The 16,041-nt window shown below is 30.7% G+C and overlaps 1 protein-coding gene across 1 annotated transcript in view; it reads left to right on the top strand.

Annotated features, from left to right (window-relative positions):
- Positions 1-16,041, top strand: part of dhx37 (DEAH (Asp-Glu-Ala-His) box polypeptide 37) — a 28,196-nt gene that overhangs the window by 4,524 nt on the left and 7,631 nt on the right. The window contains exons 6-23 of the mRNA XM_051117908.1: positions 1,310-1,458; positions 1,537-1,629; positions 3,285-3,381; positions 4,690-4,803; positions 4,883-4,984; positions 7,775-7,889; positions 7,988-8,086; positions 8,275-8,336; positions 9,251-9,395; positions 9,485-9,561; positions 11,162-11,394; positions 11,487-11,598; positions 11,694-11,800; positions 13,090-13,278; positions 13,378-13,502; positions 15,153-15,269; positions 15,367-15,539; positions 15,623-15,737. Of these exons, the coding sequence (XP_050973865.1) occupies positions 1,310-1,458; positions 1,537-1,629; positions 3,285-3,381; positions 4,690-4,803; positions 4,883-4,984; positions 7,775-7,889; positions 7,988-8,086; positions 8,275-8,336; positions 9,251-9,395; positions 9,485-9,561; positions 11,162-11,394; positions 11,487-11,598; positions 11,694-11,800; positions 13,090-13,278; positions 13,378-13,502; positions 15,153-15,269; positions 15,367-15,539; positions 15,623-15,737 (2,224 nt within the window). The remainder of the gene's footprint in view (positions 1-1,309; positions 1,459-1,536; positions 1,630-3,284; positions 3,382-4,689; positions 4,804-4,882; positions 4,985-7,774; positions 7,890-7,987; positions 8,087-8,274; positions 8,337-9,250; positions 9,396-9,484; positions 9,562-11,161; positions 11,395-11,486; positions 11,599-11,693; positions 11,801-13,089; positions 13,279-13,377; positions 13,503-15,152; positions 15,270-15,366; positions 15,540-15,622; positions 15,738-16,041) is intronic.

Here is a 16,041-nt window from a genome sequence, read left to right as displayed (position 1 = left end):
TACTTTGAAATGCACCTTAATGCATTACATGATCTCATAAATAATTGCAACTACAGTTTGAATGCATTATAATACTTCATTTTTATGCCTTTAGAAAGTATAATATTTTTTCCATTATTATTAATTATTATTACAGTTTTTTTTTGGTTTTGTTTTAGTGTTTCAGTTTTTACATTTTTATTTTATTTTATTTTAATCCGGGTTTTAAAATGCAGGTAAACAGCACATATATGATGATGATGCTGGATGATTTATTAACTGATATATAGATGTATAGGAACAAATATGATCACTTTACTTGAAGCCTGTATATATAATGCATTATAAAAGTATTCTTAATGCCTTAATTATACCTTGAAATGCACCTTAATGCATTACATGATCTCATAAATAATTGTAACTACAGTTTGAATGCATTATAATACTTCATTTTTACACGTTTAGGAAGTGTATTGTCTTAAAACGTGATAATTAACAGAATCTGCAAATTTTATAATGCATTTTAATTTAGTATGTTTCAAATACAATTATTATACTATATCAGCATAAAATCTGGTCCACAATGCAGTGACCAAAAACTTTCCACTTAGACATCAAGTGACTACAGTTTTTTCCCATTATTATTAATTATTATCGCAGTTTTTTTTGTTTTAGTGTGTTTCAGTGTTTATTTTATTTTATTTTATTCATTTTTTATTATTATTATTTTTTTTTATCCAGGTTTTGAAATGCAGGTAAACAGCACATATATGATGATGATAATGATCATGGATGATTTATTAACTGATATATAGGAACAAAAACACTTTACTTAAAGCCTGTATATATAATGCATTGTAAAAGTATTCTTAATGCATTAATTATCCCTTGCGATGCAACTTAATGCATTACATGATCTCATAAATAATTGTAACTAAAGTTTGAATGCATTATAATATTTCATTTTTACACCTTTTGAAAGTATAATGTAATAAATGCATGATAATTAATGGAATCTGCAAATATTATAATACATTTTAATTTAGCTTAAAATTATTTATGAAGAGATATAATGCACACATACATTATGAATTCCTATTATACATAAAGGCCCATACAGCCCTATTATACCAAAGTTATCAGTTGGATATGAGTCATTTTGATTTGATTCATTTTGATCTGAAGCATCGTTCACTCTTGAACTGTGTGATTCTGCTGTTCTTAATAAAGTCATTGATTAACGCTGTTTATTTAACAATCCATTCCCATTTTTTCTTGCATTTGGCTTTTGGTTTAACATTCCGGGTGTAATTGTTCATGTGAATTGCAGGAGGCTCGTCTGAAGTTGCCGATCCTCGCAGAGGAGCAGGTGATCATGGAAGCGGTGAGGGAAAAAGAGTGTGTGGTGTTGTGTGGAGAAACAGGCAGCGGGAAAACCACACAGGTGCCTCAGTTCCTGTATGAGGCGGGATACGCCAGGTAACGTCATAAATGTTGAGCCGTTGCCTATATGTGATCTGTGCTGTGTCTCTTATTGTTTATTTCTGTGTTTCTCAGCTCTGGTGGCATTATTGGTGTGACGGAGCCCAGGAGAGTGGCAGCGATCAGCATGTCTCACCGTGTTGCCACAGAAATGAACTTACCCAGCGGGTATGACATCTGTGCAGTGAAGAAATAAGCCTCGAGTGGCCATACAGTGATGATAACGTGGTTAAGAGGTGTTGTTAGGCACGACAAGACCAATGTTAACCATAATAAAATCAATGTGCCAGACAGCCTCAAGTAGTAGTAACTCTAACAGTAGATTATAGTATTAAATATGCTATTAAACTAAATATAGACAAATTATCGTTATTGTTATTAATAATAAAAAAAATAATAATCATCATCATTACAATTCTTAATTAACCTAAAGTTAAATGGCAAATATGTAGATTTGACACATATATAATTCAACATGTGTTTACAAGTGCATGGATATGCATATGCTTATTCAATCAAATGCATTTTAGAATAGTCAACAATCATAATTCTCACTTTTTACTTGTTTAATACATACACTGCCGCTCAAAAGTTTGGGATTAGATTTTAAAGACGTTTCTTATGCTCATCAAGGCTGCATTTATTTGATTAAAAATGCAGAAAAAACTGTAAAATTGTGAAATATTATTCCAATTTAAAAGAACTGTTTTCTATGTGAATATATTGAAAAATGTAATTTATTTCTGTAATGCGAAGCTGAATTTTCAGCATCATTACTCCAGTCTTCAATGTCACATGATCCTTCACAAATCATTATTATATGCTCATTTCTTATCAATGTTAAAAACTGTTGTGCTGCTTAATATTTTGTTAATTATTAATATATTTATTTATTATTTCCAGGATTCTTTAACAAATAAAAACTTTAAAAGGACAGCGTTTATTTAAAATAGAAATCTTTTGTAACAATATAAACTACCATCTTAAAGTTTGGGCTCAGTAAATTTTTATTCTTTCTTTTTTTGAAAGAAATTAATTCTTTTATTCACCAAGGATGTGTTAAATTGATAAAGAGTGATAGCAGAGACTTATATTGTTAGAAAAGATTAATATTTTGAATAAATGCTACTTTTTTTTTAACCTTTTATTCGTCAAGAAGAAAAAAGAATCACAGGTTCCAAAAAATAAAATATAAATAAAATAAAATTAAGCAGAACAACTGTTTTCAAAATTGATATAAACAGTACTTAATCAGCATATTAGAATGATTTTTGAAGAATCATTTGACACTGAAAACTAAAGTAATGGCTGATAAAAATTCTGCTTTGCATCACAGTAATAAACTATATTTTAAAATATAGGAATATAGAACACCATTATTTAATAATATTTCACAATTTTACATTTTTTCAGTATGTTTGATCAAGTAAATGCAGTCTTGATGAGCATATAAGAATTCTTTAAAATCCATTAAAAATCTTACTGATCTCAAACTTTTGAGCGGCAGTGTATTTTTGCTCTTATTATGTGCAATTCATCAGCTTTAATGATGCATCTTATAATCTGACCAAAGTTGAGATGAATTTGTCTGCCACAGGACGGATTATTGTGTAAAAGGCCTGAATTCAGTCATAACTAAATTGCATCCAAATAGCTATGCTTAAAATACGTTTATTTTGTCTTTTACCTGCTCTGTTAATCCTACTGTCCTGATGTGTTTGTGTGCATGACAGCACTTTTACAAACCTTTTACAAACATCCTGAATGAAGTCTGTATAGCTTTAATGTCAAACTGAAATAAACATGTGTATGTGTGTGTTTAGGGTGGTGTCTTATCAGATCAGGTATGAGGGGAATGTGACAGAAAACACAAAGATCAAGTTTATGACAGACGGTGTCCTGCTGAAAGAAATTCAGAAGGTAACACACATGCACAAACATGCACTATGTATTATGTGCTATGCATTGTTTTTATATAAAGCTATACTTCATATTCACATATAATGTTCTCACCCCCTTGTCATCCAGGATGTTCATGTCTTTCTTTCTTCAGTCATAAAGAAATTGTTTTTTGAGGAAAAAATTTCAGCATTTTTTTTTTTTTTTCCCATATAATGGACTGATATGGTGCCTGATTTTGAACTTCCAAAATGTAGTTTAAATGCGGCTTCAAACGATCTCAAATGCGGTTGTAAACGATCCCAGCTGAGGAAGAAGGGTCTTATCTAGCATAACGATCAGTTATTTTCATCTTGCCTTTGCCTCATCTTGGCTTTCCCTCCTTGAACTCTGTGTATTGTGGCTCAAGACAGTTAGTGTATGTCGAAAAACTCTGACCGTATTTTCTCCCTCAACTTCAAAAATCATTTCAAAATCATCCTACGTCACTGCAGAAGTTCCGACCCAGTCTTTGCAAAGTGAACATGCAAAGAAGATCAAACACCCTTAAAAAAAAAAAAAGGTAAGACAGCGATACAGGAAGATTTTTTTGAAGTTGAAGGAGAACATGAGATGGGAGTTTTTCGACATACACTAACTGTCATGAACCGGAAAAAAACAGTCCAGGCAGATTAAGACAAGACGAGTGTTTGGCATTAAAAGTATATAAATTGTATAATTTTTTTTTACGCTAGATAAGACCCTTCTTCCTCAGCTGGGATCGTTTACAACCGCATTTGTGATTGTTTGAAGCCGCATTTAAACTGCTTTTTGGAACTTCAAAATCGGGGCACCATATCAGTCCATTATATGGAGAAAAATGCTGAAATGTTTTCTTCAAAAAAAAAAAAAAAGTCTTTACGACTGAAGAAAGAAAGTCATGAACATCTTGGATGACAAGGGCCTGAGTACATTATATGTGAATCTTTGTTTTGGAAGTGGACTTCTCCTGTAAGTATAATATAGTAAAGTTTATACACTAAATCTCAATGAAAACTTTTTTGCATCTTTCTAATAAAAAAGGACATGACTGGATGTTCCCCGAAGATTTTGCTAACGTTATTGAAACAGTGTTTGAATTTCACCAGGGGTCAGAAGTCAAGCATTGCACGTTATAATAAGCACATGTGCCGACCTGTTTGTGTATAATCTTTATGATTTGTTGATCAAGCAATAAAGCAAAAACCTCCATATAAAGGGTACTATAAAGCTATTAAGGTATTGCTGTTTGTCTGAACGTGATGCATTTGCTTCCTCTTAACATCCCTGCCATGATGCATGTTTTTGCAGGATTTCCTGCTGCAGAAATACAGCGTGATCATCATAGATGAAGCTCATGAGCGTAGCGTCTACACCGATATCCTCATCGGTCTCCTGTCACGCATCGTCCCACTCCGCAACAAGGTAACGTGCGTGAACATGCATGATGGTCAGGTTAAATCTGTGTGGTTGGCATGTTTATAATGCGATCTGTGGTTCACAGAAAGGCTTACCCATGAAGCTGATCATCATGTCAGCGACGCTGCGTGTGGAGGACTTCACAGAAAACAAGAGACTCTTCCGAACTCCTCCACCTGTCATCAAGGTGTCCCATTCTTCTATATTATTCTTATTTTTCTGGTATAATGTGGTCATGTCGCTCTGGCATGAAGTAGGGCCCTTTGAAATATATTTCATTTTTATTTTTTTCCCTGAATTCCATTTTATTTTTTCCCAAATTTTGTTTTTCAAATTTCATTTTAGTAATTAAAAAGCATGTCTAATTCATTAAAATCTTGAAACCTTTACAGTTTATCTTTTTTTTTTTTTCTTTTTTTTTTTTTAAGTTTTAAAAAATTTCTTTTTCGGGCCCTATGAAATCTGTTTTATTTTTCCCAAATCCTGTTTTTTTTTTTTTTCTGTTTTTTTCTGTTATAAAATTTATGGATTTCATTTAATGGTTACATTACATTTTAATGATCAAAAAATCAAAATACAATTAAGAATACAATTTAATAGTACTTTAACAAAAATACTTTCAAGTTTCTGACAAATCTGTTGAATTTTTTTCCAAAGTTTTGTTTTTATTTTCCCCAAATTCATTGTTTTTCATTTTAATTTTTCTGGATACTGTTTTAATGGTTTAATTAAATATTCTTTATATAATACATATAATTAAATATTATGAATTTAATTTAATAATGTATTTTATTACAATATTTTTACAATTTATTAACATTTTTACAATAATTATTTATTTAATAATTATTATTTACTATAATAGGACCCTATAAATTGTTTTATATTTTCAGAAAGTTTGCCTGTTTTAATTTTTCTTGATTTTTGGTTTAATACAAATTTATAATAAAAAATGGTGGTAATCAGTTTTAATTAGTTCTTTTTCCCCAAATTCCATATTTGTTTGTTTGTTTTAATTTTTCCATTTTAATATTTCTAATTAATGGTTAAATTGAATTTTAGTAATCAAAAACAAACAAAATAATGAAACTTATACAATTTAACTACAATTTATTAAAAGTTTAGCAAAAGCTTTTTCTCTTTTATTTTTTCCAAAATCATTGTTTTTCATTTTAATTTGTCTGGATTTCGTTTTAATGGTTTAATTAAATTGAAATAATCAGAAAAGCATGTCTAATTAATTTAATTCATAAATGTTATTAATTTAATTAAGTGATTTATTACAATTTAATTTAATTAAATTTCTTTTTTTTTTTAATTGTGATAGTTGCAAACTATTTCAGATAGTTGTTAAATCCACCCAGGTCATTATTTGTCCCTAGTAGTAGTTTATTTTATTTTGTTTTATTATTTTGTTTTATTTTATTTTATTTTATCCAAGGATTTAGTGTAATTATGTCTCTTTACAAATGATCAACAAGAACGTTTGAACTGTAAATTAGAGCTGTGTACCTATTAAAAATATTTAATTGTTAAAGGAGTCATCGGATGCCCATTTTCAACAAGTTGATATGATTGTTTAGGGTCTTAATGAAAAGTCTCTAATATACTTTAATTACAAATTCTCAATGGTTTTGTAAAACAACACCCTTTTTACCTTGTCAAAATGAGCTCTGCAAAAATCATCTCATTCTGAGGGGTTGTTCCTTTAAATGCAAATGAGCTCTGCTCGCCCCACCCCTCTCTTCTCTGTGGAGTGACGAGCCTGTTTACTTTAGCCGCGTTTAGCGGCTAAACTTCCTAACTACCACGTTATAAGGAAAGGCGATCGCAAAGATTCATAAAAACGCTTATACTCACTTCTGCCGTAAGTGAAGCTGGATCATGAATGATTTGCGCAAACATAGACAGATATATGTAGATCGGGAGGCGCATTCCCTTCACAAACAAACGTAATCTACTGCATCTGCAGCGGCTCAGATGTCGGGAGTAAATGACGACTATGTTCATTATTACATCCAGCAACACAACACCTCAATCGCTCAATCAGAGATATTCTTGTCTAACTTACATCCCTGCTCTGGCATCAAAACAAGGAAAGTTACTGGACTGTGACAGCTGGTCTAAGGTGAGAGCTCATGTCAATCAACTATCGTAGGAGCGGCCTCTGTGGGTGTGACGCCACACCGACAGGCATCTGAGAACGGCTCGATTTGAAAAAGGGGATATTATTTTTACAGATTAATTAAAAACCACTGCATGGATTTGTATCATTATAGGGTAGATTTGTACATACACTGACAACACGCATTAATGTTCAAACAACATGAAAAAGTGAACTTAGCATCCGATGACCCCTTTAAATTTTAAATTTTTACAATAATAGGACCCTATGAAATGTTTTATATTTTCAGAAATGCTGTTTTAATTTTTCTCAATTTTTGGTTCAATACAAATTTATAATAAAAAAAAAATGATGGTAATCAAATTAAGGCATCAGGCGTGTATTCAGATAATGAAAATGAAACATTTAAGCTTTAAAAAAAAACGTTCCTTATCACAAAAAACATCTGTTAGTAATTAGAAATGAATCTATTATTAATTGGAAAATATTTTTATTGTTGCAAATAAAAATCTACCTAAAAATAACCAACAGAGGTCTGTATAAATTGTCATTAAACCTCACAAACATTCTGGGAAGGTTTTTATTTTTTTTAAAAAAATCATTAGGAAATGCTCTGTGTAAATTATTTTAGGTTGTTTCAAAAAACCTCAATGTTATTTTATGCTTGAACTTAAAAACATTGCTTAAATGTTGTTATTATTACAAACACTGGTGGGAACGAAATGCTAACGTTAGGGAAACGTACTGTGTTTAGGACACTTCTGTATGCAAATGACTTCTGTTATGATCAAGGAAAATACTGTTATCAAATATATGACAGTTTTAACTCTCGCTGTGTGTGTGTGTTTATAGGTGGAGGCCCGTCAGTTTGCGGTCACGGTTCATTTTAATAAACGGACACCAGTGGACAACTACACTGGAGAAGCTTTCCGTAAGATCTGCAAGGTTCACCGCATGCTGCCGTCAGGTTGGTTAAACACACTTAGCTGCAAACCTCAGTCAAGATAAATGACACAGATACATGCATGCATGAATGCAGGGATCTGAATATGTGTGTTGCTGTAGGTGGGATTCTGGTGTTTCTGACGGGTCAAGCGGAGGTTCATTCTTTGTGTCGCAGACTGAGGAAAGCTTTCCCTTACAGACCCAACAAAGAGCACGCAGGTACACAGACACATTTTGCACTAACAAAGCACTGCTTAAAAGTATTGGGAAATCGCGAAACATAGAGCTTTTAAAAACTAAGTACACTTTACATTGTTTTTTTTTTTTATGTAGGCCTAAATGTTGATTTAAAATTCCTTAAATATGTAAGCAGCCGTCCCAACATTAAAAACTGAGTGTTCTTTCAGATTCAATGGAAACAGAAGAAGATCTGAAGAAGTCAAGAAGAGCAAAGAAAAAGAAGAATGTGGTACGATGACTGTCATCCCAGATTACTGAAGTAGATGAATTCAAAAGAAAATTTGGTGTAGTCAACATTGTTACATATTATTTCACATACTATTTATTAAAACCGCATTTATTTTATTTTTATTTTAAAATTATTTTTTTATTTTATTTTATTTGTACGTTTTATCCAAGTTTGATGTTTTATTATTATTATAATTATTCAAAAAATATATTTATTATTTTTAGTATTTCTATTTACGAATAATCAAGCAACTTTTCAACTATTTTCTATTTTCTGACCTGTAATATCTTTAAAATTAGAGCCGTGTACCTAATGAAAATTTGGATAGTTGCAAGTTATTCAACCAGATCATCATTTGTGCCTTGTAGTAGCTTTATTTTATTTTATTTGTGCATTTTATCCAAGATTTTATTTATTATTATTATAATTATTCTAAAAATAATTTATTATTTGTAGTATGTCTCTTAACAAATAATCAACAAGAACTTTTGAACTTCTTTCTTTTTTCTGAATTGTAATATCTTTTAAAATTAGAGCTGTGTACCTAATTAAAATTGTTAGTTACAAATTATTCAACCAAATCATCATTTGTGCCTTGTTTTTATTTTATTTTTTATTTTATTTTATTTGTGCATTTTATGCTAGATTTATTTATTTATTATTATAATGATAAAATATATTTATTATTTTAGTATGTCTCTTTACAAATAATCAACAAGAACATTTGGGCTGCTTTCTGTTTTCTGGCATTTTGTCAAATTTGAAGTTGTTTGTGTATTTGTAATTATTAAGCTCTGAAATGAATGAGTGAATTCATTTATTTATAAAGCAAGTTCAACATTTAATGCAGTATCCAGTATACTTTGTGCAAGAAGTGTGCTTTATCCTCAACACTGTCACAATCTCTGTTTCAGTCGCTCCCGAGGATTAATCTGGACAATTACTCCGCTCTGCCTGTGGACGAGGGTGATGAGGATCGTCAGGCTGGCATTGATGAAGATGATGGTGAAGGTTCAGACCTGGAGCTGGAGCTGGGAGATCATCCAGACAACGATCACGGTGAGAGACTCTTACATGTGCATGTGTGTTTCATCTGTGCTTGACTGGATGTGTGATTTAATGTGTGTGTGTGTGTTTGCTGTGGTCAGAGGAGAAGGCCGATCCGTCCATCCCGCTCTATGTGCTTCCTCTCTACTCTCTGTTGGCACCTGAGCTGCAGGCAAAGGTATGTGTCCTGAAACTATTTAATGTTATAGGTTAAATGTATAATTTTCTGTAATTATTACAAAAAATAATTCGTAATATTTTAAAGCTTATAACGTAAGTGTATCTCGAGAAAATGGATGTCAGCAGCCACACTTTTAGAGTACATTGACAATTTAATGTTTGAGTTGTAAAAGCTGAAGTATTCTTTACAGATTATTAAATTATTCTTTATATATTTAGAGAGAGAGAGAGATTTATGTTAACTTTAAGCAATAGAAATCACATATTACTATAATATAAATTAATTTTCAGTTGTAATGTAGTAATTTTAATGTTACTGGATTATGGAAAACTGAATCTCCACAGCCACAAGAACAGTGTACAGTGACAATTTGAACAATTTCTTGTAATTTTATTTAGGCAAAATAACCAAAAAGTTATTTTTATTTTATTTTATTTTATCCAAGGATTTAGTCTGATCATGTCTCTTTACAAATACTCATCAAGAACCTTTGAACTACTTTCTATTTTCTGACATGAATATCTTTATTTTTTAAATATGTTGTTTTATTTAATTTGTACTTTTTATCCAAGTTTTAATTATTATTATTATTATTATTATTATTATTATTATTATTATTATTATTAAAATATTTATTATTTTTTTATTAATCTTATAAATTAAATATAAATATTTATTTTTGTGAAATACTTTCTATTTTCTGACCAGTATTTTATTTTATTGTATTTTTTTTATTTTAATTATATTATTATTATTATTATTATTATAAAAATATATTTATTATTTTTAGTTTGTCTCTTTATAAATAATCAACAACTTTTGAGCTACTTTCTATTTTTTGACATTTCAACAAGAACTTTTGAACTACTTTCTATTTTCTAACCTGTAATATTTATTTATTTTTAATTGTATTTATTTTTATTTATATTTACATTTTCCCCCCCAAGTTTTATGTATTTATTATTGTTGTTGTTATAAAAAACATATTTATTATTTTTAGTATGTCTTTTTACAAATAATCAACATCAACTTTTGAACTACTTTCTATTTTCTGACCTGTAATGTCTTTTAAAATTAGAGCCGTGTACCTAATTAAAATTGTGGTAGTTGCAAATTATTCAACCAGATTATCATTTGTACCTTGTAATATCTTTTTTTAAAATTTTATTTGTACATTTTATCCAAGGTTTAATTATTATTATTATTATTATTATTATTAAAATATATTTATTTTAGTATGTCTCTTTACAAATAATCAACAAGAACGTTTGAACTACTTTCTGTTTTTTGACATTTTATCAAATTTTATGTTGCTTGTGGTTTTACTCATTTTTGTAAATTGTGTTTGTAATTATTAAGCTCTGAAATTAATGAATTAATTAATTTCAAATAAACAGAACCAAGTTCAACATTTAAAAAGATAAATAAGTAAATATTATTCAATATGGATGATAATGAATAAATATCCATTGGATCATGGTGAAATGCTGCCGAATGTAGTAGCATTAGATTGACCTCAACCCTCAAACATGTAAAAATGAAAACACTTACAGTTATTGTAGTATTCAGCTCGTTTAGAAGTGTTTTATGTGTTCAGGTTTTCCGTCCACCTCCCGCTGGAGCACGTCTGTGCGTCGTCGCGACTAACGTGGCCGAGACGTCTCTGACGATCCCCGGCATCAAGTATGTTGTGGACTGCGGTCGTGTGAAGAAGAGGTTTTATGACAGAGTGACAGGCGTCTCCTCCTTTAAGGTCACCTGGATCTCACAGGCTTCAGCCAATCAGAGGGCAGGAAGGGCGGGCAGAACAGAGCCGGGTCACTGCTATAGGTCAGAATCTGACCTATTAATATGTGTTATAAATCTGAATGAGAGGAAGATCTGGAAGCTGAAGTGATTAATATTTGTTTATGTGTGCGTAGGCTGTATTCGTCTGCTGTGTTTGGCGATTTCAGTTTGTTTTCGGAGGCTGAAATCACACGGCGTCCCGTCGATGACCTCGTCCTTCAGATGAAAGATCTCAACATTGAAAAGGTTTCTTTCATCATGTGATAATCACACATGAACTGTTATATCCCTGCGTGATTGGTTATAGTTTGGTCTTATTTATTTATTTTGCACGTGTTTAGGTTGTGAATTTCCCGTTCCCGACTTCTCCCTCATCTGAGGCGCTGATCGCAGCCGAACAGCTTCTGATTTCTCTGGGAGCGCTGGAGCAACCGCCACGACACGGACGGTACGGCCCATTTCTGTTTTATGTGCTGAATGTGAAGTGAAAGGAGATTTCATCAGGTGATCAGACTGAAATCTTTACTTTTATTAAATATATGCACTGGCCTGTAAAAGTACCCTATGAAAATGTAATCAAATTTTATATTTTTAAATATAAGTTATATCACACGTTTGCATATGTGACACACATTTCACAGCCTGTCCTTGTACTGGTAAATGTGATGAACTCAAAAATGTAAATTAATCACGTTATGCATTGTGCATTATGTACATATTTGCAAAATATTACCAAAGTGATGTAACGTATTATTTTTAATGTGTGAAATGTTTATGTTTATTGTAATTTGTTCATGTAACAAGATAGTTAATAAGTGCATAAATATACAGATCCCATAAAATGGTATTGAAAATAATGTTTAAGTTATTTAAACTAGTGTTATTTTAGTATACTATTATAAATATTTTGAATTAATTTTTATTTTTAACATTACTGTTTGCATTGTAATTTTAGCGTTAGGAACGTAGCCTAAGTTTTAGTCATTTAACTGTGTTTTTTACCTTTTTTAAGTTTTTGTTTCTTTTTAGTATGTTCGTATAGTTTTTTTTCTGAATTATTATTTCAGGTTTACTTAAGTTATTTTAGTTAAACTAAATAAAAATGAGAAATTTAGCTTTGGCAACTAAAAAAAATATAGTTTTTTAAAAATTATATTTCATTCTAGTTAATATTTATTTTAGGTAACTTTTTTTTTTAATGGTTTCTTTTTTATTTGTAGTTTTGGTTACTATAATAACCTTGATTTAGATCCAATAAAAGTCTTTTTTTTTTTTTTTTTAATTTACATTTTAAATTTATTTTACATGTCAGTGTAGCTGTAAACTTTCTTTATGTGTACAATACACACATTTTAAGCATGTACATTATGTATTTTAATGAATTCTGTGCATATTTGTGTTATGAGATTTTGTACATATCATGTTTATTTAACTAAATATTGCTTAATTTAAATATTTGTTTATATTTAATATTTTTTATATTAAATACTTTTAAATAAACACATGTATACAAACTATACATCCCATAAAATAATAATAAATTATAATAAATATATATTTTACGACCTAACAGTCGTAATATCATTTAAATGTAGAGCTTTGTACCTATTAAAATTATGATGGTTGCAAAGTGTTTCAGAAAGTTGTTAAATACAACCAGATCATTTGTGGCTTGTTGTATCTTTTAATCTTTAGTTTTTCATTTGTTCTTTATTAACCTGTCTTTATTTCCTGTAGTTTGGATGAGATGGAGAGGGCGCGTCTGTCGTGTCCCATAACCCCTCTGGGCCGTGCCATGGCCGCGTTTCCCGTAGCACCGCGCTACGCTAAGATGCTGGCGCTGGGCCGTCAGCAGGGCTGTATGCCGTATATCATCACCATAGTGGCCGCCATGACCGTCAGAGAGATCTTTGAGGATTATGACAGGTCATTCATATAACACTTTCACATTGCATTCATTTCAGAAGAAATGTTCGGAAACAGTAGCGCTCACAGCCTGTCTCTGTCTTTCTGTGGGTTTCTCAGGCCTGCGTGCAGTGAGGAGGAGAGCACTAAGTTGGCAGGGAAAAAAGCAAGATGTGTTCAGATGAGGAGGTTATGGGCTGGACAAGGACAGTCACTTCAGCTGGGAGATCTGATGGTTCTGCTGGGTATGAGTTTGATTTTGCATATTGATGTCAAATGTTCACATATTGCGGTCTATTGTGAAAACTCTACCAATGCTATTTTAGTAGTATTTATTTATTATTTAATTAAGTAGCATGGGTATGTTTGTAGCAATAGCCAACAAAATGCGTCAAAACTATCGATTTTTCTTTTATGCCAAAAATCATTAGGATATTAAGTAAAGATCATGTTCCAAGATATTTTGTAAAATTCCTACCATAAATATATCAAAACTAAATTTTTGATTAGTAATATGCATTGCTAAGAGCTTCATTTGGATGATTTTCTCAATATTTAATTTTTTGTGTACCCTCAGATTCCAGATGGAAAGCTTTTTGATGTGTGTATATATACCGTATTTCAAAATTATTGACCCTTATGACTTGTTTTTTTTAGCTTTTGTTTTATTTTATTTGATAATTTTCATTTGAATTATAGTTTTAGTAATTGTGTGCTTTTGTCATTTTTAATATTATTATTATTTTTTAATTCTATAAATCTTTAATTTTATTTCAGTAACAGTTTTAATTTTAGTAATTTTGTGCTTTTGTCATTTTTATTATTATTAATGTTTTTTATATATAATATATAATGTTTTTTAATATAATATATAAACTTTTAAGTAATTTTTATTTGAGTAACAGTTTGAGTAATTTTAGTACTTTTTTTTTTTTTTTTTTTTTTTTTTTTTTTTTTTCCCATTTCTTTCAAGTAACAAAATGTTTTTTTGTTTTTTTTTAATCAACTATAATACCCTGGTTAGTTGCCAAAACAACAGACAACATTTATCAAGTTCTTGAAGTTATTTTTTTTAATCTAATATTTTATTTACTTTAATCTTGATTTCATTTGACTAAAATTATTTTTAATAGTTTTAGTTTTAGTTAAAAAATAACTACACTGTCCTGTAGTGGTCAAATAAGAGATTTTTTTTTTTTTTTTTTTTTTTAATGTTTTAATCCATATTTTTAATTTAGATTTTATTTAGACTATATATGTATATACATATACACACACACACACACAATATCACACTGTTTAATTGAAAGATGATGACTAACACGTGCATAGCAATTAAATGCGTATTTTACATTATATTTAATAAAATAATTATAAATCATTTGAAAATAAAGACATTATTTGAACTTGATTAAAATGAACATTTATACTAAAGATACATAGCAACTTCTTAGTTCTGTAATTCCTATTATAGTATTTTTTTTTTTTTATAATTGAATGCATTGTTAAAACGTGAATAAAAGGACAAACACAAGCAGGGCACTCAGTAATCTGGTAAAACTGCATACAGGTAATCATAGTTTCTCACATAAATACCAGGTAATGTTAATTTTACATACAGTACCTAGTGAATATCACATATATTGTAAATAAAACATTATAATAAAAGTACTATAGCATTTTTGTTTTAATTATTAGACTGAGCTTTGAACAAAGGTAATAAACTAATGTAGATGAAGGCAAAATAAAAGTTCTGCTTCCGACTCTCCTTGGCCAAACTGGGAAAAAAAACTAATGCCAAATATATATAATTCCACTACTTTCCTCTTATGTGCATGTTTCTGCCATTAATTATTCTGGTTTGTGTAACTGGTGTGATATTGATTGGTGTTTAGGAGCGGTTGGTGCTTGTGAATTTGCGGGCTGCACTCAGCCGTTCTGTGAGGAGAACGGGCTGCGGTACAAAGCGATGCTGGAAATCCGAAGACTGCGAGGACAGCTGACCAATGCTGGTACATGCATGTTTTTTCAGTCCAGTGATGATTATTTGTGTCTGTGCCTACCTGTAGGTCATTGAACTTTCTCTTTCCGTCTGTCTGTGTGTCTCAGTGAATGCCGTGTGCTCTGACGCTGGCGTATACGTGGATAATAAGATGGCTCCTCCAACAGAGTCTCAGGTGATGTGTTTACGGCAGATCGTGTTGGCGGGTTTAGGAGACCACGTCGCCAGACGAGTGCAGGCCGAGGAGCTGCTCGACCCCAAATGGAGGAACGGCTACAAGGTGCCTGGAAGACTGCTTCTGATTTTGCAGTTGAATTTCACAGACGTCATACAGAGATTTATATGCGTATGTTTGTGTTGCAGACTCCTCTGCTGGATGATCCAGTGTTCATTCACCCATCATCTGCCCTTCATAAGACACTTCCAGAGTTTGTCGTCTATCAGGAAATCATGGAGACCACCAAGATGTACATGAGAGGTGTGTGTGTGTTTATATGTGAAATGAGTGCATTTCTATACAGTGCCTTTTGAATGCACTTATAATTTTCTTAATTTTTGTGTCTTCAAAACCGTGGTGTCTTCACAGATTGTGGATAATATGGTCTGCATGAGCTTTGAACTGTTTTATTTATTGTAATAATAATATAATTAATAATTGGTTAATAATTAAGTAAATTAATAATAATTTGTTTAGTTTATAGTTATTTTTATAGTTTAATCACTGTAATATTTAGGGTTTCGATCAGAAGTGGATATGGACATCTCACAGCTCTTTATTTATT

The sequence above is a fragment of the Labeo rohita genome, chromosome 8 (genome assembly GCF_022985175.1).
Source record: "Labeo rohita strain BAU-BD-2019 chromosome 8, IGBB_LRoh.1.0, whole genome shotgun sequence".
In the NCBI taxonomy this organism is placed as follows: Eukaryota; Metazoa; Chordata; class Actinopteri; order Cypriniformes; family Cyprinidae; genus Labeo; species Labeo rohita.
Note: the sequence above shows the minus strand (reverse complement) of the source record. Positions and strands in the feature narration are given on the sequence as shown.